The sequence below is a fragment of the Euwallacea fornicatus genome, chromosome 31 (genome assembly GCF_040115645.1).
Source record: "Euwallacea fornicatus isolate EFF26 chromosome 31, ASM4011564v1, whole genome shotgun sequence".
NCBI classification, from domain to species: Eukaryota; Metazoa; Arthropoda; class Insecta; order Coleoptera; family Curculionidae; genus Euwallacea; species Euwallacea fornicatus.
Window position 1 is genome coordinate 536,400 of NC_089571.1, and position 27,601 is coordinate 564,000.

The 27,601-nt window shown below is 35.1% G+C and overlaps 1 protein-coding gene across 5 annotated transcripts; it reads left to right on the forward strand.

The window, feature by feature from the left end:
• The first annotated feature begins 65 nt into the window (after window positions 1-65).
• Window positions 66-27,562, forward strand: lig (lingerer). Of its 5 annotated transcripts, none has more exons than XM_066298659.1 (18): window positions 66-116; window positions 696-813; window positions 970-1,160; window positions 3,770-3,934; window positions 5,919-6,082; window positions 6,380-6,700; window positions 6,756-6,960; window positions 7,386-7,739; window positions 11,266-11,411; window positions 11,607-11,757; window positions 11,813-12,118; window positions 13,966-14,371; window positions 14,678-14,829; window positions 16,920-17,213; window positions 18,707-18,988; window positions 24,188-24,340; window positions 24,851-24,880; window positions 26,419-27,562. In XM_066298659.1, the coding sequence occupies exons 2-18, from the start codon at window positions 738-740 to the stop codon at window positions 26,518-26,520; spliced, it is 3,498 nt and encodes a 1,165-aa protein (XP_066154756.1). In that variant the 5' UTR covers window positions 66-116; window positions 696-737; the 3' UTR covers window positions 26,521-27,562. The 5 variants fall into 5 exon arrangements, with proteins under 5 accessions (XP_066154756.1, XP_066154754.1, XP_066154758.1 ...); XM_066298657.1 differs by having other exon boundaries at window positions 75-178; XM_066298661.1 differs by having other exon boundaries at window positions 75-178; window positions 16,950-17,213.
• The last annotated feature ends 39 nt before the right edge of the window (window positions 27,563-27,601 follow it).

Below are 27,601 nucleotides of genomic sequence, written 5' to 3' on the forward strand. Positions count from 1 at the left end.
GTATTTTCTTTACCAAATTTAAATATACCGCCCTGTCACCGTTGTCAAACTTTACCGCCATCTTTATTGGGTCACGTGACCCCACAAAAGTGCGTTGCGGGGAAAGTAATATTCAGGTATGGTCATTCGGAGGGCATTTATTTACGAGAAAGACCGTGTTTTAGGTGTGTTGTAGAAGGTAAAACTGATTTAGACCCTAGCTGAGGTGGCCCCAAAGTCACCCCACTCAAATTCCGTGATCCACGGTTCCGTATTTCCCGAGATTCAGTCGATTTGTGTCATCCAGTTCACACAAGGCCGTAACAAGCCTTGAAATGGCGTCCGCGGTCGTCCCACATGGTGAAACGGTATTATTCCCACGGTGAAATTCGATTCTTTTTATAGTTTCTCCTTAGTTAATATGAAAATGCTCCAGAACAAAGGTTTTTTTCCTTATCAGAGGGGATGACTAACATTCCACGTGGAAAATACAGTTATTATCTTTGTTATTGTCCGCAAACGTTTCGGGAAATCGGGGCCAAAGCCTTGTAATTAATCACCCTTCTCGTTCGTTTTCAGGCCTACCAAGGCTCAGGCGTTTTGATCACACATCAGTCAGTCTTCCCAATTTATTAATATCAAATTTTTCCTGTTGCTTTGAAATTAATTGCCTCCAGCTAGATAACCACAGGCTAAATAATTTCTTTTAATTGCAGATAGTTGTAAATAGAATCACTGTACATACTGTACAAAAAAAGATGAGTTCGGCTGGTCGAACCACTTCTAAGGGTGGTAAGGGGGTGAAAGCTGATAAATCTCACAAAACAGATGGAGGTAAGGCCATTGCAACTCTCAGTTTTGCTTCTTTAGAAATTTTTATTCCACACATTCTTATAATTCTTACTAATTGATATTTATTTTTATATTAATACAGCAGCAGATTATCATAGTGCTTCTGTAAAATTTAATAAATTTGTTTTTATATATTAGGTAAAAGTGGTGGAGAGAAGGTACACAACAAAGAGAACGCCATGAAAACAGAAGAATTGGGTATTAAAGACAAAGTGAAACAGCTTATGGATTTGACATGTCGCTCTGAAGATGAAGTGTGTTTGGCCCTTCATGAGAGCAACAATGACATGAATATGGCTATAAATTTACTTTATGAGGAAATGCAAACTGTAAGTTTTTTTTATTAGCTAAAATTTTTTTATTTTGTTACTTTGGATTTACTAACATTTTTTTATATGAATAAAATATCAATCTGGGAAATAGGAACAATAATATCTCTAAACTACTGTAGTAGAAGTAGAATTTACACAATTAAAATTCCACATTTTTTGCAAAAATTGTGTGACCTTAATTGATGCATATATTAAAATCTTGAAAATTGTAAGAGGTACAGATAGTTTTGGAAAATTTTATAAGAAATTCGTCTTAATTAAAAAACTTATTTATTTTTTATCTTAGTTTGTTTGCTCTGATTTTTTAAACATTGAAACTTTAAATTTTAAATTTTGCTCTAGTTTTTGGAAATCAAACATTATTAAGGGACTTTTGTCAAACTTATGAAACCATATCAAGAACTAATTTATTGTTTCTGAGTTACAATTGTTAAATTTGTGAATTCATTTAGAGGCAATCTTATTTTTTGTCTTATGGCAAACTATCATAAATTTGGCACTAAATAGTTGGATACTATTCTTCATATGGAGTCAATCATGATAGCATGTATAGTGGTGTACAAAATAATAGCTATGCTAACAGCAGTTTTACAAAGCATTGATTATTAACTTGAGTAATGTTTTTTGGGAATAATAAATTTTAAGGGTTTTCACAATATTATAGCAAATCTTGAGTGGGTACAATTTACATACATCTTATAATGAAACCTTTTTGGAATTCCCCTATTTATATAAATGTTATAGGTATAGACTTGTGCAAAAAAATAGCAGTGTTGACAGTGCTAAACATTAAAGTACTATATAATTTCATTCAATAGTTAATTAAATGTTTTAAAGTTTTCATTTAAGGTAAATATAACTTAATGGTAAGGTTGGATTGTACATAGATAATTTTTAGTTAAAATACTATGGGCATAGAAACTTATTGTATAATAGATATGCAAAACAGGATTTTAACAATTAGAAGTGGAGAGAAAAGTTGTAAATTTATTCAAAATCTTTTAAAAAGTTCTGCCAAAATGATTAGTAATGTTGTACAATTCATAGAAAATTGAAAACGCGTGGTACAAAAAGAAGAACCAGTTCCATATATGATAAATAAACACAGAGGGTGTCAAAAATATGTCTCCTTTCTTAACATCTAACAAATAAAAACCCAAATTGAAATTAACATGAGTACTTCTACAGTAGGGAGGCGATTGGCTGAAGCAAATTTACAAGAGAAAAGCCCAAGGAAAGTTTCTAAACAAAAATGACAAACCGATGTCCAACTGCCTAAAATGTACTAGTAAGCATACCTCTTGGACCCTGTTTAGATGGAAAAATAGTCTTGGGTCAGGTGAATCAAAAATTGTTCTTTTGGGTTCTGATGAACAGAAAGATTATGCTAGAAGCCCCCACAATCTGAATATAACCCAAAACATATCCTGAAAACTAAAACATGGTGCGTCTTCCATAATGATATAGAGTTGTTTTTTATATTATGGCATAGGTTCAATACATCATATTGAAGGGACCATGGATTGAGTTGTGTATGTTGATATTCTGGAAAATGTAATATTTCCTTATGCCAATAAGAATATATCCATCAGATGGATCTTTATGCAGGATAATGATCCTAAACGTACAAACAGAAGAGGCAAGCTATGCTTTGCCGATAATAGAGTTAAGATTTTGAAGTGACCTGTTCAATCTCCAGGCTTCAACCCTATTGAAGATTTGTTAAGGAGTGTTAAAAAAGAGTTTTTGCAGCAAAACTAACCAATAATGAAGATCTGTGGAAAATTGTTCAGGATACTTAGAATGCAATTTCAATTAAAAGGTTTTGACGCTTAGTTGACTCAATGTTGAGATGTTTGACTGTTATTGCCCAAAAGAGACACAATACAAAGTATTACCATTAGTTTACTTAAATGCTTCTTTTTTTTCCAATTTCAATACTTTTCTTTTCATTGTTTCCAACTTTTTATAAATACTACATTTTTTGTAAACTTTTATTTTTTAGAAAAATTCATTTTTTAAAATTTTATTATTTCACCAAGGGTTTTTTTGACAACCAGTTTTGCTTTTTGTTACATAATTAGGGGAGTTTTATGTTTCTTAGAAAAAACAATAAATTATTGAAATTTGTTCAAAACTGAAGGAATTTCTTAAAAAGTAACTGTATACTGCTATTATTTTGCACATGTCTGTATATGTTACTAGGAGCTAGTGCATTGGAAATTTTAGAACAAAAGAATTAAATTATAAACACGTCCAATGTTCCAGTTCTTAGAATAGTTATATATCTTCTCAGCCTCATTTAACATTGCGTTTAACTATTAAAATGAGTGTTATTTTGAGGCACATTTATTTTTAATCTATATATATAATTTCATTTTATATTAAACCCGTATTATAATAATCTGAATGATGAACCGATGACGAGACTGAGACACAGCTTATAATGTCGCGTCTCGGTTTACCGCAAGTTTTTTGCAGTTCACCCATGGATGCGACATCAATAAGCATGTTTCGTAGATGATTTTTGGCAATCTGACTTCACTATGAGATCCTCTATAATTTGAACACGTAAAAACGTTCTCTTAAGTTGGTTTTCTTTTCAGGGCGAGTGGGAAACGAAAGATAAAAAGAAAAAGAAACGCCAGGCCTCCGCGGGCAAAGATAAAAAGCCGGAAGAGGGCACAGGAGGCTCTAGTGACTGGGATGACAGTGTGCCGCCGCCTCCTCCGGGGAACAACAGTGGTGGTGGAGATGTGAAGGATTGGAAGGTATGTACAAAGGGTCTTGAGAATAGTGATATCTAACATGTAAATGGTAATCAAGAAAGACAATCATCCTTTGTAACAAAAATAAAGTTCCAATAATTACTATAGTGTGTAAAAGGTATCATCCTTCACACAAAACCTGTAGAGTGATATAAAGAACAATGTTTTTCTTTTGTCAAATTTGAGTATTTTACTCACATTTTTACGTCGCCCATACTTTAAATATCACACAATAATTGAAAAATCAATAATTGTGTCAATTTTCCACTTGGTGAATATCTAAGATTCCAATTCATGAGTAACACTATGTTAACTGCACATTTTCAGATTCAATTTCTAAGAGAACATTTAATTTCATTGTTTTGCAGCTAACTTTTGTTACAATGTTAAGCTTTTTTTTTTTAAGTATAACACTACATAATATTCTTATCATAAATGGTCTCCTTAATAATTTTTTATAAAAGTGAATATATTTTTTTTATTTTTTATGTTTTTCCATTATTAATATTCAATAAATTTGTTTAATTCTAACTCACAAAATCTTTCACATAAAATAATTGTGTTAGTGAAAAAGCAATCAACTGCCAAAAAATGTGTAATGCCAAAATCGCCCCGTATTGGGTGTCTTATTTGCCTGCTATTAATATCTATAAAATCGTGAGCTTAAGTACAGGCCTGGCATATTTATTTCTTATCACAAAAGCGTTTTTCATTGCATAAAGATCAATGTATCATTCTCTTTTTAATCAGTATTATGTTAATATCATCATGTTTTTGATGGTATTTTGCACACATAGTGTTTGATAGTTCTTTTATTCTCCAAATGAAAAAATGCATTGGAGGCATGTTGGGAGGAAAAACATTCACAAATGATACATTGATCTTTCATTGATAGCAAGTGGTTTCAAAATATCAAGTAAAAAAATTGTAGATCTTTATTTCAAATATTGAATTGATATTAATATCTTGAATTTCACATGGCCCCTTGAAAGGAAAATCTGCCAATGTTGTAAACAGAACTAACAACAAAATTTATTAAATAATTTTATTTCACTTGATAAAGTTAACCATGAAATAATACCATAAAATTTTATTTTCACAAAAATCGGATCCGTGAATCGTTCATCGATCTATTACTATTTTACCAATTCTCAAATAAATCCATTGAAAACATGCCAGCTAGAACCATTATATCTAAACTTAAACTTGCTGCATCTTTATGAAGTACTCTGTATATTTCAATAGTCTACCAATAGGTTTTTCTTACGAAAAGAAAATCACAAACAGTCTATAACATTTCTGATAGTATACCCAAATAAATTTTTGAGTTGCCGAGTTTTATAGGAATGTGTCGGAGTGAAAATGAAATTTTTGTCGATGTTGATTGGTCAAAAATTTTAATTCACCCATTTAGTATGGACAAGATTTTCTTTCTCACTCTCACATATTCCTATAGAGTCGGTCCCTGAACTATCAAACTAAACAGTATTTAGCCTTATTTGGCAGAGATTCCAGTTATGAAACTGTTTGAAATTCTCAAAAAAATGACCTCAGTTCGCAATTAAATAATGTTTTGAAAGGGAGCATATTCTTTTCACATTGTATGTACAAAAGACAAAATTTCCACCTGTAAAATTGCAGCGTTGTTATACTTGTTTTACTTACTAAATAATAAAACATTAGGTGTTACTAGATCAATGTACTTGCACCTATACCTAGAAGATAATTTTCGCTCTAACCACGAAACTGAGCAGTACTATGCCTTGTTAATATTTTTATAGATATTAACATGTGGTAAAATTGTCAAAACATTCATATGTATGTTAGCTGTAAATGAAACCATAATGCAGACAATGTACAGGTGAAGGCATTATTAATGCAACACCTAATCAACCAAATGTAAACATAAAAGCGACAAATTCGGTGAATAAATTTCACATCATAAAATGGTTTTGGTTTGTTGCTAATTGTACCATTAATCTGTCAGGAACGTGGTGGCGGGCGTCGGAACAATAGATCGGGTGGGCCGGGAGGTCCGCCACGACGCTGGCGTGAAGATGGCGCCGGTCGAGGAGGTGACCGAAGGGGCAACGGCCGTGGTACCACCAGAGGCGGTGGCCGAGGCCGCGGAGGAGGCAGAATCGGAGGGCGGTAAGTGATATTTCGATAGAATTGTTGAACATTTAGTATTGTCCCTTTAATAAATAAATACCAGTAAGAGGATTGACAGGACCGGATAAGCGCATGACAATATAGTTTTGTTTGGACATTTTCCCATCATATTTCAGTAATGACATATTGAGTAACACATGAGGCGTAAATTCCAGTGACAATTGACTCTTTTGATGTACATATAATTCAGTCAACAATTTTGCGGTTGGACTTTTCCAACACCATATTCGCCTTCTGTAACTATAGTATGTGCTCTTAAATTATCTTTGACTTTAGGTATCCACCCAGGGGTTCTCGCGGTGGGGCGGGTAGAGACTACAATAAACAACCCATTGATACCTGGGACAATTCCAATTCGAACACTTGGGACAACAACACTGCAACCACAACGGTCACCAACCACACTCCGGCCGGAGACGACTGGGACGACTTTCACACGGACGAGTGGTCGACCGAGGAGTATACTGGGAGCCTCGTGGAGACCAAAGTTTTCACTCCCAGTGTCCAGCCATTGCCGGAAAATGCGTTGAATTCTAGCAGTCAAGGACTGGACCAGAGTCTCAGCGGTTCATCGCAGCATCAAGACAACTCTTACAGGTTAGTTTTATTCTCTGGGATGTTTTTCAGAGTAAATTTTAATTTGATTTGATAGCCAATCGCTGAACCAGAGCTACAATCAAACGGTGCCACAACAGCAGAGCCCGGTTCCGCCGATGGTCGGGACATTAACGGCAGCGCAGACTCAGTACTTTTCGCAACTGTCGCAACAGAACAGCGATGCCCTTGGCAAGCAGTATGGCAACACTGCGTATCAGACGCAACCTAACACCTATGATACTAAAACTAATGTGCAACAGGTATGTTACCTTCGAAATTCCGTTGTTTTTTAGATCGATTTTAATAATTCAGCAAATTTTTAAAAATTGCATTGCTTCAAGGTAACTTCGAAGATAACTAAATTTCATAAGCATTTCCTGAAGATTTAAAACTTTTGTGAGGTTCTCTGTTGGTTAGTTTCTGGGTTTCTACAGAAATTATGTTCTAAATAAATCTGTTAGTATTCTCATATTTTGATCTTTAATGTTTAGATGTCCACTGTGTTTTATGTGGGGATTTTTAAGTTTAAAATTTCTTTTATATGAAGAATGTTGCAATAATTAGTAACCTTTGATTTTAATTTTGCCGCTTAACTTTCAAATTTAAAACCTTTAACTACGCCATCTATTAACTGCTCCCTAAAAATTGTTTTTTATACAGTATACGTATAGTATTATTTGAGCAGGTCTACAACAGTTCGTCTCCAGCCTACCCCGCCTCCTCGCAAGGCTACAGCAACGCCTCTCAGCAGTCGTACAGCAATGCAGCGCAGCCCTACAATTCATCGACGGCACAACAGGGCACGTACGGCAATGCAGCAACGCAAGGCGCGTACGGCAATCAATCGGCGCAATCGTACAACAACGCAGTTTCGCAGAGTTACGGGAATGCACAGCAGAGTTACGGAAACGCCCCCGCAGCGAATAACTACGGTGGGAATTTCCAGAGCGGGGCGACGGCTTACGTATCGGGACAAGAAGTGCAACAGCAGCCGCAGAGGACGAAGACGCAACGGGCTCGGGTGCCGCCACCGTCGAAGGTAAACTGAACGCAAAAGTTGTAAATAAAAAAAAAACTGGAAGAAAAATATTAGATTGAATTAAATTTTCCAAATACAGTAAAAGTCGCCAATAACAACGTCGGTTATTATAAATAACATAGCCACAGATATTCGAATATTTGGTTGCAATTCCATTTATTCCGTTGTAAAAAAGTCGCTTTTAACGTCAACAAAAAATACATTTTTGATGGTTTGATAACTGGGTGTAAAGACGCTACGAGATATAGTGTAGTAATTATAATACGAAATCGATATGGCCGGTATTCTTTAAAAGGATATTTAAAAAGTGACAGTTTTTTTAACAGTGCCTTTAGCAGCTTTATAGACAAATTTCACAAAATTTCTTTTTAATTTACATATTTATTATATTTGGCACATATATGTATGTATTGTTGTGGGTTTTCTGTTATTTCTTTGTAAAACTAAACGCCACTTTCTTTATAAGTTTCGGCCTTTTTTACGGAATTTCTAATTGAATGCTGACAGTAGAATAAATATATTTATATATTGAATATATTGTAATTACTATAAATACACAAAAAATAAATTGCTTTAAGACATTTACAGACACTAAGCAACCAGAACTGTGACAAACGGATTTGTTCATTTACGCTTGGTGTCTGTAAACGACTCAAAGAAATTAATTTTTTTAGAAGAATGTAGAGAAAATAGAAATTACGAAACAAATTCCTGATTTATAAATGAACACTATATAAATTAAGGGCTGTGTTCATTGTATATATTCAGTTTATTTGCGTTATTTTAGGACTTAACATTGTGTATGGAAAAATAATTGGTGAAGCCGCTGATGTACCAGTTGCCTAATGTATAATTGCAATGACAAAAAACTGGCTCAAAGATGTATAACCAGAAATTCGACAAAATGAATCCAAACAAAACACAAAAATCTAATGAAGAGAAATGCACCGGTGGAAAAATACTTTTGGAAAGAGTTATTGTTTTTATTGTTATTGAAAAATCAAAAAATCCTTACTCTTTCAAAAATAGTAAGTCGTTACCTGTGTCCTGCACGTCCAATAAAAAAAAGTCTAGATGACGTCAGGCCTGTTTATAAATTTTTTACAATACTACGACACTGAATTAAAGGAAAAAAAAAAATTCTTTTGATAGACATTTGTCCAGCCCGCTCAAAACTGTCCAATTTAGAGAATATCAACATTCAATATCTCCCATCAAATAGTACCTCAGTTCTGCAGCCAGTTGACTAGGATATGATAAGATCAATAAAAATTAATTTTTAAAAGCTTGAACTTTTGAATATTATTGAAAATAATTAGCAAAACAAAGAGCTTGTAATTAATCTTTCGGATTTATTATCAATTATTTCTAAAGCCTGGAACAGGGTATGACCTCAAACAATCACGAATTGTTTTAGATATGCAGGTTTGCAACTAGCATCAGTAGCTGACGACTTTGAAGAGGGGAACGATCTTCCTTTAGCTGAAATGGCAAGAAGGGTAAATAATGATTTTGAAGAAGATGATGTGCCTCTTGCTATGATAAAAGAAAACTTTATATTGTCAGACGAATTATGAACTATTTTGTAAATGTTGCCTGAGTAAATTGCAAACGAAGTGCTCACTATTCAAGAAATTCAAGATGAAAATGATGAAGACTTTGAAGATAATGAAGATTTTAAGCGACCATTGATTGTAGAAGCGCTACAAGCTGTAAAAACTCTGACAATTTTATACAGTTATTCCAGCACCAAAAGGCTTCTGAATGGACTCAGCCCCGTAAAAAAAAGTTGAATTGATGTTTTTTAATTTACGTTGCAAAAAGCAAACAAAAATTACAGAATACTTAAATAAATAATGGGTTTTTACCATACATATGTAAATGTAAAGAAGTTAAAAATGACATTAAATTACTTACATATTATTATTTATCTGTTATAGTTATTATTTTTTTAATAATTTGTGTTTTTTGTTTGATTTTTTTTTAACATAAAAAAATCCAACTCGACGTATCGACGACCGCAGATACTGACCCTTTTTACTCGGTCCCCTCACTTTGGTTATAACCGACTTTGACTCTCCACAGATGGTTTATAACAGTTTTGTTTTTTTATAGTCATGTTTTATTTAGAATTCAATAAATCCTGTATATTATTTTGAAAGTTCCACAAAAACTTATCATAACGAGCTTAATATTAAGTTAGGGTTACACAAGTTTGTATTGGGTTAACGCATAAATTCGTAGAATTTTAGATTTTTGTATATTTTAAAACGATTTCTTTACTATTTAACAAAGTGTGTATGTTCACTTAAAAGAGTTCTTTATATTCTAGAAAATTGTCACAATTGTTGTTTTGAATAATTTAATCTTTCATTAATTTCTAAGCTTAGAAATTTGAATATTCAGGAGGCAAAAAGGAGCATTTTAGACACCTGCTTTTCTTCCTTTTTTATCTAGGGCAAAAAGCTACTGCAGCCGCAACGAACATTTACGACATATACAGACAACGTGTCATAAAGATGTCTACTATACAGAAATGGTTTGCAAAATTTAAGAATGGCAACTTTGGACTCGACAGCATGGCTCGCAATGGAAAACCTTCAGAATTCGACAAGTAGCAGCTCAAGGCTTTTTTCAAGAGGGGCGCTCGTCAAACAAGTTGTCAATTGGCCAAAAAAATGAACTGCAATTATGTCATTTTCACTCGATGGAATTTGCTGAAAAACTAGAAGCCTGTATATCTCACGAATTTACTGAGAGCAACAAAGAAAATCTTTCAAATTTGCTCAATATCTTACCCGACACTGAACAACAAATGAAGGCAATCAACACTTTCTATATCATATTGGAGATGAGAAATAGTGAATATGCGTGAATATGAAGCAAAGAAGAGAGTGGGTGGTCGCAAGATATACGTTGAAGCCGTAAACCAAACAAGATCCTTTATTCAAAAAACACCATGTTTGCATTTGGTGGAGCAAAGAAGGTCTCATGAACAAAAATACGGTTAATAAGAAACTTTTCATTACTTACAAAGAGTGAACAAAGCAATTTAGTTGAAAAATCCCAATTGACGACGTCAAATCATATTGTTTCACAACAATGCCAGGCCCCACGCTGCACAAGTTCTAAAATTTGCTCTCCAGGGGCTTGAATGTGAGATTTTTCATCATCTACCGTATTCTTCAGATCGTGCGTCAACCGATTATCATCTTCCCCGCTCCTTGTCGAACCAAATAAAGGGCATTATCTTCGACAACAAAGAGAACTGTAAAAATTAATTCAATAACTTCCTCGATACCAGATCGGGCAATGATTGGTAAAACGGCATAAATTGGTCGAGGGATGGAAACAAATCGTGAACAATGACAACAAAAAGACATTCTCGATTAATTTGTTGTTATAATTATTCTCTTATTGAACCAAACTCTTTAAAAAAAATCTAAAAACTTCTTCGCTAACCCAATAGTAAAAAAACGTACAAATTTTAATCAACTTAAATACATGAAACATAATTTATTTGCAGATTCCTGCCAGCGCGGTTGAAATGCCGGGTGATCTAAACAGCAGTATTACCTATCTTGACGTACAGTTTGGAGCGATGGATCTCATTGACGGTTCCTTTGATTCTAATTCCGGCAACGACGCCAAGTACGGAACTGAGAACAGAAGGTACTTGTTTGGAGCATTGCTTGCTCATATTTAGTAATGTTTTCACACATACAACTGTGGTTGGAATAGGACTGCTATCAATTTAGATATATTATAAAAGCAATTATCTATTTATTTCCTATATGTGTATTCCAATTACAGATTTTTATTCTATTCTATAAAATTTTTCTGGGGCTCTAATCCTACACTTTTTAGTACAACGGGTTTGGACAATTCGCGGTCGACCCCTACCAGCGGGATTGAGCTAGACTCCTCAGGGCAGCGCTCTGGGACAGATTATAGTGCTTCCGTCCCAGCGAGCAAAAATGGGGCGCAAAGCAGTATTAGCTCTGCCTTGACACAGGGCGTAAGTGCGTTTTTTTCATAATCTTTTCGTAAAACGTAAATGATTGTTTGTGTAGCTAACAAACTCAGACAGCATTCCACAAGCCTCCTCGGAGCATTTGAACTACAGCAACGCGAGCTCTGGTAGGAACACGTCGCAACAGAGCACTGGCGCGAGCGCGTCTGTGCCGCAAGTGACTACTGCCTCCGGCGTCGATTTAAGCAAACAGTCGACGGAAAGCCACTCGTACAACTCGCAGACAACCGCCTACAACTCGTACCAACCGAAGGGGAACAGTTACAGCTCGTCCGCTTATGGGTCCACACCGACTACAGCCAGTTCCTACGTCAATCCTTCGGCGGCCAGTTACGTCAATAATCAGGTGAATAACTAAAAATAGCTAAATTTAAATGTGGAGGGAGAGCCAAAAATTCCGCGTATTTATTAACTATACACCTATAGTCGTATGATTTGAAATGTGCAGTGTTTTAAATTCACAAATTCAACTTGTTATTCTTTGTCAGCATTTAAAAAAACGTACATTCTGTTACAATACAAAAGAATACTGAAATGATTAGAACAACAAATGTCTGAACTCTAAGTTCGATTTCATGCATTTCATTTGATATTTTAGTTATTCATAAATATGATCATATATAGGCTCTTACTTAAAATAGCAGTGCCATTCGGTTTGCAAGGTATGGAACAAAGAACTGTCAACGAATTTGTAAAATCTCTAAACTGTAAGATTCTTTTAATTATTTTTCAGCTGTAAATTTCTATTTTTATCGGTTTAGAAAACTAAAATGGATCGAAATAAATATTCTATTCTAGAGAAGCGAAAAATAATTTTGAAAATATTAAAAGAAGGAAGTACTTACTAATTATTCCAAAATACTTTGCACTCTTCGGCATAAATTATAGACAATGCTAAAAAATTCGCAAATGGCATTAAAAATATAGAAAAAAACTGTAAAATGAGTCCTATATAAAACAATTACTGAGGCTGGTCACAGGACAATCTTTTTTAACGTTTAGCAAAATAAAAAAAATAATTTTTAGTTTTTACATTGTTTATAAGAAAATAGTTAATAGGCCTCTTTGAAATTAACTAGGCCTAGAAAGACTCCTTTGCTGAATAGACGATAGGTTTGTAAAATATTAGCATTTGCAAAAAACCGTGTATGCTAGCCCAGAGCAAAATGGCGCAATGTATTATGGACTGATGAAACGAAAGTTATGCTATGTACTCCGGTAATACCACGAAGCCATGTGAAATATTCTCCGCTACAATTCTTCAATCCAAAGCGCACCACCAAAACCATAAAACACGGCGAAGATAGCGTCCGGGTCCATTTTTTTGGTTAAAAAAAGACCATGACTGCCAACATTTATTTATACTTCCTCAAAAATGTAATGTTATCTTTAGCCAAATGAGATATATCGTTAAAATGGACTTTACAACAGGATGACGATCTGAAATACGCCGCGGATTGTAACGTTCTTGTTCGTAGAAGAGAAATTGGATGTTTTCGTCTGGTTACCACAATTTCCAAACTTTAATGCTATTGAAAAAACAGTTGCCAAGAAAATCCTAGCAATAACGTAGAGTTATGTCACGAAATAGAACTAGCATGGAAGATCGTCGGTATCGGACATGTCAAAAACTTGTAGATTCTAGACCCAATCAATACTGGCAAATTTCACAGCGAAAAAGTTACTCAACACGCTATTAGTGTAAAAAGCATGTATATATTATAGTTAATTTCTGTTTTTTTTTCTATTTTAAACTAATTATTCCATATGTTCAAATGTAAGTTATTTTAGCTGAGTAAATTTATCATAATTAATATGTAAAAGCAAATTTTTTTGATAAAACAGAGGATTTTTTTGTGTTTGATAAGAGAAAAATTGTGCACGGCTATTTCAATTCACACGCATGTACATGAAGTTAGTTTTTGTATTGAACTTACAAATATAGAGAGTGATATTTACATAAATACGTCAATTTTGGCATCCCTTGTTATGCTATGTGATCATTCTATATGATGGCTTGGTTGGGATCCGTTACGTTGTCCCAGAAGAACAAAAAAGATGGGTATTTCTTTGCCCATCAGCATTTATTTCCGAAACATGAGATTGGAATTCGAATAGCCTATCTCAATGTTTGTCTGTGATGTTATTCTTGCTTTGTTATTAGATGTAGTATTTATTTCATACAATTTTAAGACCAATTCCTATGCGTCGGGGGTCCAAAACCCGTCCACGGTTGCTAACTCGTACGGCAACTCCTACTCGTCGACAGGGATCGCAGCTCAAGCTTACCAAAGTGCCACTTCCTACCCCACGGGCGCGCAGCAGAGCTACGCGGCCTCCGCTCAAAATGCGTCTGCATATGGCGCCAGTAGCGGCCTGAGCAACAATCCCAATTACACGTCGACAAGCAACCAGTATAACAGCTACAACTCGACGACGGGTAGCGCAGGACACAAATTAGGCAAAGAAAACTCTTACGAAAACACTACGGGAGTTGCGGCTACCAGTACAGCGAACAGTGGCGTACCGGCGTCCAGTGGGGCCACGCTATCGTTGAGTCAGCCGACAATTAGCAGTAGTAAAACTACGACCGCGTTGGGTAAGTCAAGAGGTGCTGAAATGATTGAAAATTTGTCTTTGAAAGTTATTTGTTAACTGACCTGAAAGCTTCAAATTTCGATAATTGACATGTCATTTACCAAATTCCACATGATGATACGATGACGAGACTGAGCATCTATTGCTAAGAATTTTGTTCCGATTTACTACGAGTCTTTCGAAGTTTATCACGAACAGTTTTCAATGCATTAGTCGTTTAGATGATCTTGGCAATCTGATCGCTTTTAGCGCTTCTAACTGCCGTATAAAAATATGATAAAATGCTTACCATCATGAAACGTTTTAGCTAAGAACTCAACCGGCGTGATGTCCAACATCCCGCCAGGTGTGCCTCCAGTAATGAGCACGCCTTATATCATGGGCCAAATGCCCTATTTCCAGCAGCCAGTTTACTCTTACGAGGAGATGCAGCTATTACAGCAAAGATTGCCACACATGGTGAGTCTTGATTTATAATGTAAATATTCCTGGGGCCGGTTTTCATGTCTCTGTCAATATTACGTTCTTGGAAAGTGCTACTTTTGTGAATTAATATACAGTGATCTAAACGTTTTGTCAACACTATAAATATCGTAAATAAATTAGAAAATAATCAAAATTTTCAAGATTAGAACCAAATTATCAATGGTGCAGCTAACATCAAACTAGTTCTATGGAAATTCCCCCGAAGTTACGTCGAAAGGCGGTCCCGAGGGGCGGAAGAGGGGAGGTGGTTTTAGTGGGTAGACGGATTGCGGTGGCAACTCGAATCCCACACTACCCGGTCACCAAACAACAGGCCGGGTGTTTTTGGGAAGATTTCCACCTCCTCGCAAAAAAAAAGTTCTATGTAAATTAGCGTAATATCAAAGTTCAGCAGATATTAATAATTTGGTTTTTAAAATCTACTTTTTGACTTTAATATCTACATTTTTTAAAATGTAGATAAAAAAATGTCTTCACATTTTGTGCTTGAATGACTGGAGCATCCTTAAGGCCGGTTTTGAGTCTCTTCGCTCATCATCGTAGACTGAAAATGATTCATCTCAAATTGACTTTAGTTATAATTATTACATATTTTTATGGCTCTTTCACGAGATAAATTTGAACCAGTTTCCTGTAATTTCGTCTGGGTGAATCTAATATTGACAGTGGCTCATGTGGGAATTTATGTCTATACTTTTTAAGGGATCGTTAGTTGTTTCATTTTACATTAAAAAAAAAACATATTTACTTCAACGTCTTCAAAATTGCACAAAGAAACAACCAACGTTTCTTTCGCCTTCTCGGTTGTTTTTAAAGAATTTTTAAGTTGTAAAAGTCGGCAACCGAAAAGGAGCCTTTGTAGCGATGCATATAACCCCTCTTCACTCGCTTAGCATCAGTAACTAACCTGACCCGACAGTCCTTCTGTGTATCCCCGTTTAGTGCACAATGTAATATAGCGTCTTTCATGTTCATTCCTGGGTACTATCGCCGAAATTCGCTAGAATCGATTGAAACTGTTGAATCTTTTAAAGTGGAGAGAATTGATTAATTGTCAAATTTTATGTGAATTGTGTTGAAATCATTGTGTATCGATATTTTGATATCTGAAAAATCGAGTAAAATTTCTACAATTAAGTCATTAATTTAAGACCCATCAATCAGTTTATAATTGACGGTTAAGTTATGAAAGTTCCGGTTTTATTGAAGTTTAATTGAAGAAGCTCCTATTGTGTTGAAAATGGTAGATTCGCGCCGTTGTTTTGTTACTTTCCCTATAATCGCGATAATCCTACCAGAACTTCAGTAATTGAGCTGGTACTTTTCTGGGATAAACCAAGAAGTGATTTGAGAGTTTGTGTTAGTCTCTATTAAAGTAATCAACGAAACGCGGCTTACTTTAATGGTCAATATGATGTTAACTTTTTGAAAAAGATAATTTCCACGAATGTGAAAATCAACTAATGGTTTGTTATTTTATTGTATCTATTGGAGTTTTGTTGACAAAATTCCAAGAGTTTCCTACATTAACTTTAAGTGTGATAAGAGCAAAATTTTTAATCGGCGGTCAATTTTGATTACAGGCTAATATCCATAAAAACATAGAAGTAGAACCTAAAAGTAGTGAACAGATTCTTGATAGCAATATTTGAACATGGATAGGCAGAAGAGCAAACTCTGATTCAATTTAATGATGTTTTAGTTGTAGTTTAACCTTTCAAATTGTCTTAATATATTTTTCGGCTAAAAGAGACGCTTGGCTAGGGAACCAATTATGCACCAACAAAATTTGTTTTAAGTTTCACTGTAAACAATTTCTCCTTGTGATAATACCTCCACTTTGAAGATTCAGCAAATTCAGATTCGAGTGACGGGTGAGAACTAACCTACACGCATGTCGCCTTTGAATTTGTTCAGTGCGCAGGAGCGCTTTTATGTCTAATAGCTTGGAATACTAACGGGCAACGTCACCTATGTCGTTGTCGTTACATAACCACCATTTAAGCAAGCAAAAGTTATCGAGTGAAAACGCGGTCATGTGTATTCCTATATGCCCTGCCTAGACCACACCTTACTACGACATGGGTTACCAGACGCCGACGACGGTGCGGGATCCTACGGCAGCCGCGTTGGGCGGTTACGGGGCGGCCACGGCCGACGCCCGCTTTCAAGCGGCAGCAGGACGGGCGGGCGACGGCACCACGTCGCCGGTGCCCGCCGCCTCCCAGCAGCAGCAACAACAGCAGGGGCCCATTTTGGCGGCAGCAGCGGGTACGCCGCAGCCCTACTTTTTCACCGCTTTCAACACGATACCGGCGCCGCCTCCGAATTACGCTCAGTTCGGGACGATGTACACGGTAAGTTCAAACTAAAATTGGTTTTGTCGAAAGGGAAATAATTATGGTTTAAAGAAAAATGTGCATTCATAAATGTTTTTAAATTAGCCAAAACGTGGTCGAAAAAGTATTCAGAAAAAAACTTCATGTCAGATAGTTCGAACGAAACTAGGTGTCTGGAAAATTTTAATTCAGAAAATGTAAACAAATCTAAATAAAATACTGATTATTTATACAGGATGATTCAAAATTGAGTGCAAGTATTTTAAGAAAATGTTTTTGAGATCAAAATAAGACTGTTTCTTCCTATAAATCTGTTTCGTAAAATGTATCCGTTGAAGCTAGAATCATTAAAAGTTGGACGGAAAAAATATATTTTGTCAAATTGTGGTTACAGTTACCCATCAAATTTTATGACAATGTGCAAGCCCTTGTTTTCTTAAACTCTCTATTCGTTTTTTGTTTCAAAAATTATGTGAACTTAACCTCAGAAGGGTTGAAGGGAGCTGTACGCTTTGCACACCCTACATTTTGTGTTTCCACCAAAAAACCCTAAATTTAATTATCATCGTTTAGGCCATAAAAAAAATTTAATTTTGATATCTTGCGTTTTTTTTATGTAATTAACCATTTACAAGAAAATCGTTGTTAAACGAAAAGATAGAATTATCAAAATGACAAATAAAACAAAAATTGGGTTTAGACTCCTGATATTTTTGTTTATTTTCTTCTAAAATTAGATTTACATCATTTTTGAAGCAAAAAAAAATAGACCGTCTAAAGAAACAAAGAATTACAAGTTTTTATGAAATTTGATCCGTAACTAGGGTCATAATTTTACATAATCAATATTTTTCGCCTAACTTTCGATAGCTCCATCTATGAAGGGGTGTATTTTAAGACACAGATTTATAGAGAAAAAATCGTATTTTAACCTCAAAAATACTCTTAAAATATTTGCATTTAATTTGTATTATTTATATTTGTATATTGTGGTAATCTAAAATTTAACCTCCCAAAAAATAAAGGCGGAACAGATGCATGTTCTTAATAGAGCATAATAAATTTCTAGTCAATTTAGGTAGTGTTAGAAATTAAAGAAAAATTCAAATTTATATTCTTTATTTCACCTGAAAAATTTAAATTGTACTCGCGCAAAAATGAGGGAGCGGAATAGGCGCGTTTTTGCTAAAGATACTAAACTTGAAATAAACTTAGCTGGAGAAATTAAATGAAGTGACTAAACCGTTCCACCATCAGTTGTTACTTCATAGTTTATATAGCCGTTTATATCTAAAATAACGTGAATACATCAAACAGTGCCTATATGATTAATTTATAGGACGCAATCACGTCTTATAGTATATACAAATTTATGAGTCTGCGTTTAATGCTTTCTGATATATTTTTTATTTAATTTGTTTAAATCCTTAATTAAAAACCTGTCGACTTTCGTCTTCTCTTTTAATTTTGTGATTGTTTCAGTTATTATTAGTTTCTTGGTTGATTTGTAGCAATTGCCTGCGGTGACGAATGCGCACGGCTCCAGCGCCAACAGTCAGTACGGTCCAAAACCGGCAACTTACGGCTCGGCCGGGTACGGGGCATACGAGGCGTTGGGTCAGTCGGCAGCCGCTGCACAGGACTACGCCAAGAGCGGCTATGCAGTGGGTACAGCTGCGGCGGTAGCGCACCAGGCCGCCCAAAAAGGACAAAATTCGACGGGCGGAGCGTCGGCGACAAATGACATCAGCGCCATGTACGGCAAGTCGCACGCGGCTCTCGGCAAAGTTAACGTAAGTCCTAATTATGTTACACTTTTTGGATTATTTCTCTTAAAATGTTGACACTTTCAAACGCCACTAAAATCCTTAGTTTTTGCTTTATTTAACTGACTTGTTAACTCTGATAGTTTAGAAGATAGCTATAGTGAACTATGGCAATTAAGACACCCTTTATAATGCGTACTAATATACATACAATAATACTTAGAACCTCTAATTACAATTATACAGAGTGTCTGCTGAATGATGGTATTAATGATTTCAAGGGGTGATCCCTTGTCACATTTTATTTTAAAAAAATCTCGATAAAAGCATATCATATCTTGCTTCGTTTTCGTGATACAAGATGTCTTTTTTTTCGGTTTTTCATATGTATTTGTGGACATAAGAGCAATGTCTCGATGAAATTCAGCATTCAGGGTTTTTCCGAGAGGCGGAATTCAAATATGATATCGGTTTTACCGCAGTATATAAGAGGCTATTTTTAAATGATTATTAATAAATTAATGTTTTGACAAAATAATTTGTAAAGAAATTTTTAATCGTCGATATCCCGAAAATTATTGCTCTGATAATTTTCGACCAAGTGTACCATTTTCGTTTAGAATTGACAGGAAAACAAGTCGCAATCTCATAAAAGTCCATATACAGAGCCCTAAAAACGTTAGGGCGAATTTAACACAATAACATTAATGCAGATGGTGTCCTCTAAATATTGCGGTAAAACCGACATCATATTTGAATTTCGCGTCTCCGAAAACATCTGAATACTGAATTTCATTGAAATATTGCTCTTACGTCCGAAAATATTTATGAAAAACCAAAAAAAAACTTTGGTACCCTTTATCATGGAAACGACGCAAGATAGGACATACGTTTATTAGGACTTTTTCATAAAACGTGACAAGAAATCACTCCTCGAAATCAATACCATCATTTAGTAAGCACTCTGTAGAATTATACAGGGTGTCTCAGAACCAAGTGCCATAGACCAACAGTTTTTTTTAAATACATTTTTTGTGTAAAAGGTATAATTTTCCAGTTCAATTCATTAAACGATTTATCACAGTTCCGCTGCCCATCTATCACATCTAACATTGTTATTCTATTTCGGATCCTTCGTATAAGTACTACTGAACTCTTTTCGGCTTCCTGGCCGGCAGAGTTTTTTTCGAATAATCAATAGACGCGTACAGCTAAGTAAGAGGAGTGTACTGAATATTAAGAGTTACGTTAATTACTATTAAAATAATCCAAATGTTTTATCTTACCTACATAAAAGATTACATTAAGTGTTCAAAATGTCTGCCATTATTATCATTTCGCATCATTCTAGCGGCATTTTCAACACGTCCTCGTAGTACCTCAACTATATTAACTGAAATGGAATATACTACCTCTCTCATCTGGTCCCATAAATAATTTTTGCAATGATTTAAATCTGGGGATCGAGCGAGCCATGCACCAGGACCATTTCAATAAATATACCGCCTAGGAAAATGCTTATTTAACCATTCTCGCATGATTCGAAGGTTATGGCAAGAAGCATCATCATGAAGATACCATATGTTTCGACGAATTTCCGATGGAATATCATCAATCGATTTGGTAACACTTAAGGTCCGATGAATAGGCCATTTTCTATTCCATCCCATATACAGGGTGCCTTAAAAAAAGGCGAATTTATAACTCAATTAATTATGGACGGATTTTGATTAACTAAAAACAAAATAAAATTATATTTTTCACACTACTAAGTAACGGCAAAGTTTATTTTTTTGTACTCAACTTGTGCTTTAGATATCATCTTCAGAATTTGAAATAGAACTTTTTTTAAATTTTTATAACAAATATTTTTTTTAATTTAATGATGTAAAACAAGTTGTGTTAAAACAGTTTTTAACTGAAAAAAATGACAAATTTGAACGATAAGTCATGTAAAACTAGATGTATCTTCATGGGAAATTCTGCGTTATCTTACAGTCTTCTGCATTTTGTTCCATCTCATCTTATTGTATTCTTTTCTACAAAGGCGCCTGCCGCTATGAGTAAGCAGCGTCCATAATATTCAGCGATAAAGGACAAGATAAAATCGCTCTTAACCGTGGGAACCACATTCTTCCTCATAATTTTCTGTGAGTAGTTATGCTACAAATGTGATTATTATAAAGTAGTTCTGTAGTGCAATAAAAATTGTTAAGTATTAGTGTTGTTATTGGCGACAATTATCAAATGCCAATATCAGTTGAAATTATTTAAAAATGAACAGCGAATTTATGGATATCGTTGAATCATATTTCCAAAGCAATAAGAACTCCGATGACTCAGTACGTCTTCATTCAACCCGTTTTTCTAACAGAGAAATAGTTAATCGTAATAAGTTTATACATTTAGAAGACGAGTTACGACACCTTACATCTTTTAAAAAGCCAAAAGAATAATTGGAAGACTGATGAAAATGTAGAACTCAACGTATTGCTTAGTGTTTAAGACACTCCAAAAACATGATTAAGAGAAATTCTTAGGGCATTGAAGCGGTGTTATCTTGTCCTTTCTCGATGGGTAGCATATGGACCCCACTTCTCCATGGTGCTAGACGACTTTGTGCAGGATAATACAGTAGGAAAAGATGGAATGAAATGCAGATGATCACAGGATAATGCGGATGGTCCCACGATGATACAGATACAGATCACACGTATTGTTCAAGTTCTTCAATTTTTTTCAGTTAAAATTTGGTGGGGAATTAAGTTGTTACACATCATTAAATTCAGAAAAATATTTTCTATAAAAAATATTTTTAAAATGTGGAGATTTATTCGAAATACTGAAGTGGACTGAAGAAATAGAGTTTAAAAAATATCATCTTTTACGTTACTTAGTAGTCTCAAGCATTTTTTTTTTTTTTGTTTTTAGTTAATAAATTTCTGAGTTATAGCTCTTTGCCCCTTTTTCATATACACTCTTTATTGGAAGTTTCAAGACCTTATAGCATAGGGAATTTTCATGTTCTCAAATGTTAATATTGCCCGTATTAAATATTCTTTCCCTAGCGAGTACCGCTTCATCGGTGGCTAATACATAGCTAAGGAAGTTTGGAACCCGCCCTAGTTTTTTTGAAACCCAGTTACAGAAACGCTGTCGATGACGAAAATCTTGCGGTTGTAAACACCATACTTTTTGCATATAATATGGGTATAACTGTTTTAAAATCCTCCAAACTGAACTTTTTGACCCATTGCACTCTGTTGCCAGTCTGCGATTGTTAGTCGCAGCATTATTCACAATATTTTCCAAAATTGCATTTTCAACATTTGCAAAACCATTTGGCCGGTGTCTGCCGCGACTTTGACATGCACACGGACAAGTTCCGCTATTTCGAAGTCCTTGAGTAACACGAACAAACGTGCGCTTATTTGAGGGTAGGATGCGGGAAACTATATGTATAAGTCCTACAAGTCCAAGTAGAGTTTCCACGGATTTTCCCATAAGCTAACACCGCATGAGTGTACTTATTGTTTGTAAAACGTGACATTTTACATTAAAAAATTCTCAATAATTTTAAACGCTGTCACAATAATCGAAACAAGGCCTTTTGTGCATCTCGTTTGAATCACGATAAGCAAAGAAAAAAACATGATAATTAAACATCCATAAAATGTGTACTTCGATTTTTTTTTAATCTATGGGCTGTTCCACAAAGTGGTTTTAAAAAGTAAAAATAGCGGGAGTAAATGTGAGTTAAAAAAATTATTTGGCAAAAGTTGTTTCTTTCGCTGAATTCTGTTACTTGGTCAAATTATGGCTCTTATTTCTGGGACACCTTGTATACAATATGTCTTATAAAATAATTAATAAAAAAAAAAAGTTATTCCTGTTTTGGAACACTGTATAAGTCTTACTAAATTTAAAATGCGATCTGTGTGACGCTGCATATACAGCCCAAATTTGATAAAGCTCTTTTACTACATCATTTTCTATCTAGCAAAACGATCTCCTATACCCTAGGAGAACTATTGTTTCGCAGAACACCCCGCATTTTGATATTTCTCTTTTGTACCAGATAGTGTTATCATTTCTTGCATCTCCTATGCGTAGATTTTTTTGTAAACGCACATTTAAAGCTAATAAAAAAACATTTAATAATAAATAAAATCGTGTCCGACTCTGTGGTCTGCGATGTTGCCGCATTTTCAGTTTGATATAGCTCATCAAATAGAGAAGGTTCCGCCATAGCATAGTTATTTATGTTTAGTATACGCACCTTATTAAAAATAGATTTGCTATCAGTGTATTGGTGACGACGAGGCGACGTAAATATTATTATAGTTTAAATTTTTAACATAGTCCTAATAAACTACAGTGACATAAAATTTCTTTATTCCTTTCCTGTGATAGTTCTATTGAGTTTCCCTGATAATTTGGTTAAACCCCGTAAAAGAAAATTGTACAGGGTGTTTCCTAAGTACGGTACATAACTTCGGGAGCGTATTCTACAGCTAAAATGAAGGTAATTTTGTTATATAAACCGTATCCCAAAAATGCTTCGTTGCGGAAATACAGGGTGTGAAAATTTTATTGTCTGAAATTTAATGTCTCACGCATAGATAAATAAACGGTGTTGGTGACTAGTAAAATGTCGACAAATTCACTATCAAACACAACGAAAAAAATTCATATCTTCGTACAAGTATTTCTTCTCTTAAGAATAATAAAAAACAATAAAAAAATGTAGCTACAATGTTTTTTATTTATTTATTTGAAAACGGTGCGTCCTACGAAAAAAAGTCAGGAGACCTTTTTTCTTCCAAATCGAACACAATTTAAAAAAGAACAGTGGCGTACCGCATTTTTCCTTTAAAATATCCAGCAGTTATCCCGCCCGCACGCCACTGGTTACACAACAGCCACTGTTTTTGGCGTAAAATACGCACCGTTGCTAACTCTAAAACCCTGTAAAATTTCATTAAAATGTCTCGAGTAGTTTCGGAAATATTAAAAAAATTGTAATTTTTTAAACAAATTTTCACACCCTGTATTTCCGCAACGAAGCATTTTTGGGATAAAGTTTAGATAACAAAGTTGCCTTTATTTTAGCTGTAGAATACGCTCCTGAAGTTATGTACCGTACTTAGGAAACACCCTGTATAGTTTGGCAATTATTTTTTCACTACTATGTCAACGATTAAAAAAAAATCTTTCGTTAACTAGTCGTACGAGAAACAAGGCTTTCACTCGGGCACGCCACCCCCCTTCACAGGAACCCTAAGTCAGAGCGGGGGACTGCCTCCCAGCGGCGCCGGCTACCCCTCACAAGTTTATATTCCTACGATGGCCATGCATCAGCATCAGCCTATGCACCAGGTGAGATTCTTCCACATTTAAATCTTTAAAATGTCTTCCCGAGCATGTTTAAATCAGCGCGATACATGTAGGATTTACTACGCTTTGATTATGGGTGTGCCTGGATGTATTTGCATGATAAATACTTCGAATTCTCAAGAATAAATCCTGATATTGATAATTGAGGTGAAACATGGTTTTAATCCGAAATTGTGTCTCCTAACGAAGTAAAAAAAAAGGAAGAAACATAATCGAATGATTTAAAACGCGTAGGTCACGTGTTTTTGCTTCAATTATTGGTTCTACTATAGCTTCGTCGTTCTTTCCGCTGTTGATAGTGAGAAGAAACTCTTCTTGGTAAAGGTTGCAATTAGACTGAAATACATAATTTAGCATAGAAAGTACATTGCATGTGGGTCACTGTGTATGTGTCACATTGTCGGCTGAAAAAGTTTTAGTGAGGTCTCGGCTGGTAGTGTGACGCGTGACACATTGCCATCTTGGTTACTTAGATTTTTGTTTTGCTTGTAGATGGATGTGCGGCACCAAAGCAGACGCGCGGTAAGTCACATCACGACGCACCGCATCCGCTTTTGTACATTTCATTTTGCATGTTTCATTATCGCGTCGCATTTTGCGTTTGCTAGAAAATATCTGGATCAGCCTGACACGTTACTAAATATCATCACAAAAATTACGGAAGAAATCCCTGCGGACTATTCAAAATGTCCCACATTTCCGCAAGGCGCTGTCGATAATTGCATCACACAAGCGAATGATAACGTTTCCTTTACTTCACACCCGCCCTAGCGCGACCAGTAAAATTAATGCAGTATTAATAAACACAACGTAAAACATAAAAATTAAATAGCAGAAAACTTAAACGCAGGATTAAAAGGATTCGGCCCTAGATAGATATGTCTGAAGTTGACTCATTAAACAAATAAGAGAACTAATACCAGTTAGTTCGGGTCCCTTTCGATTCACCAATTCCTGAAAAATTTTGGTATTTGACAAAAATAATAGGAAATGATGTCATTCGCACACTATTATATAGAGTGTTTAAAAAAGATGCGGTAATATTTAAGTGGTTATTTTATGGAAAAAAATTCCTGCGAGCATAGATCCGGAAATGTATAGCTTCCAAGATATAGGGTGTTAATTTTCTTTTAATAACGACTTTCAAAAAATTATTAAAATATTTTTTTTAATTTGATAGCGTTGTTTGAAGTAAAAAGAGGCTGATTTGGCGTTAACTAGATTAAAATTATTATGTCCAATTGCGTCAGGGCGGACACCTTAACCAAATTTATTGACAAGAATGTACGGCACTGATTTTAGCTAAATTCTGATATTTTTTGAGGTGAAACAACTAAAAATACAACTTTTATGTCTCTTAACCCTTTCGTCATATCTCGCTTTATTTGCGAGATAAAAAAATTAAAACATTTTATTGCATGACCATTTATCATACAAAAACATTTTTTTTTTTAATTCAAGAGTTTATCCCCTTATTCCCTATCAACAATTTGTGTTTTGATGATTTTTAAAGTTCAAAAATTATGTCAAAAGATATTTTTGACAGTTTTTTGAGTTATTTTTGAAAGACCGTTATTTAAAAAAAAATAACATCCTGTATCTTGGCAGCAATATATTTTCAGATTTATGTTTATAGGAACTTTTTTCCATAAAATGACCTGAGCAATCGCCCCGTTAAATATTTCTGCGTCTTTTAAACCCCCGGTATAAGAGCCTTCGGGCCAGAAAATTGGTATCAATTTTAGTGTAATGCCTTTAATGTGGTCTTCGACTTGTTTTCCTTTACTGAAATCAATGTTATTTCCAAAAATAACTATTTTACACCTAATTTTTCGTTTTATATGCTGCTTCATCTTTATCGATTTATTCATTATTCATTCAGCTGAAGAAGTAACACAAGTATCCTCTCCTCAATCGCCAAAAACAGGGCAACTGCCTTTCATAGGATGTCGTTAGGTTAACAATAACCTGTCAAGATGATGTTGTCCTGTTAAAGGCACCCCGCAACATTCGATCTAATTTGAGGGGGGATGTAAAAGTGGTGAGTTTTTCTTTTGCAGGATTCGGGTAATTCGAGTGGTCAGCGTGCGCAGGGATCAAACCAGGCCAAGGGCGGCTCAAAACAGGGGGGCTATGGCGCCTCTTATTGGAATCAGAACTAAACGTGGCTTATAAGGAAACGCAAACTGCTCACCCTTCGTTCTTCCCGCAGCCACCCTCCGAGTCCCCCGCACGTACTTTAAGAATTCTGTTATAGATAGTGATAATTATTATTTAGTTTCGCGGAAGAAATAATAGTTCCGGATTGTGCAAATCTTAGAGGTGCACCTCTAAAGCAGTGCGGCCCCCGAGGACCTTTCATCACGCCACCCGATATATTATTAATCGTTTTATTATTATTGTATTGATTTTTTATAATGGTAATTACGTATAAGTTTGTTGTTTTAGTGAGCCACCCAGAATGTTTTTTCAGTTCATGTTGTTGAGAACTACTAGAATACGGTTTTTTTTTTATTCAAAGGGGGCAACGAATGTTCTTTAACCGAGGTACAAGACTTTGCGGTACTGTTCTGATTTGTTTGGTTAAGTGGATTTTTTTAGTTTACCGCGCGAAGAGGTGCGGCAGTTTCGCCTGCGACAAATAGTAAAAGTCAATTTACGAGAATCACACACACATTTCTTTTATACGGAGGCACTTTTTTCTGTCTCTCCACAAACGTGTACATATAGAACAAATATAAAACGCTTTAGGTCCGATTTCGCTCTGTAACTAGAAAGCGCCTGTTAATAAAAAATTAGTCTCTAGCGAACCCCTTTGTCTCTGCCAGATATTAGGTAAATTGACTTGCCTATATTAACGCGGTCTCGTACGACTGACTTCCGAGGGGTCCTGGGGCGGTGCCACCGCACTTACATTGAAAGTAAGGAAGCCGTCAGTCGAAACGTTAAGGAGCGCAGGTTTTCCGGTGATAGGACGACGGCACTGTCCTTGGTCCCATCGGACTATTTTTTATTTTATTATGATAATATTTTAGATAGAGTTTAAATGATAATAATAAAACTAAATTATCCTGTGTACCTACCGCTAATTTGTATAAAATACCCCCTCCCCCACAATTATTGTAGACACTGTATATGTGTAGTTTTGTTTTGTATTTGCTAACTTATGAGACATTTGAGAGAATACACATGAGTAAAACTTGATGGTATGCGTTTAATTTACAGCTGTAAACTATTACATAC

Excerpts from the sequence above, each read along its gene's own strand:
- lig (XM_066298659.1), top strand. The coding sequence starts at position 738 with ATGAGTTCGGCTGGTCGAACCACTTCTAAGGGTGGTAAGGGGGTGAAA. Across the intron at positions 12,119-13,965 it reads CCAGTTACGTCAATAATCAG|ACCAATTCCTATGCGTCGGG; the intron begins GTGAATAACTAA and ends TACAATTTTAAG. Across the intron at positions 14,372-14,677 it reads TAAAACTACGACCGCGTTGG|CTAAGAACTCAACCGGCGTG; the intron begins GTAAGTCAAGAG and ends GAAACGTTTTAG.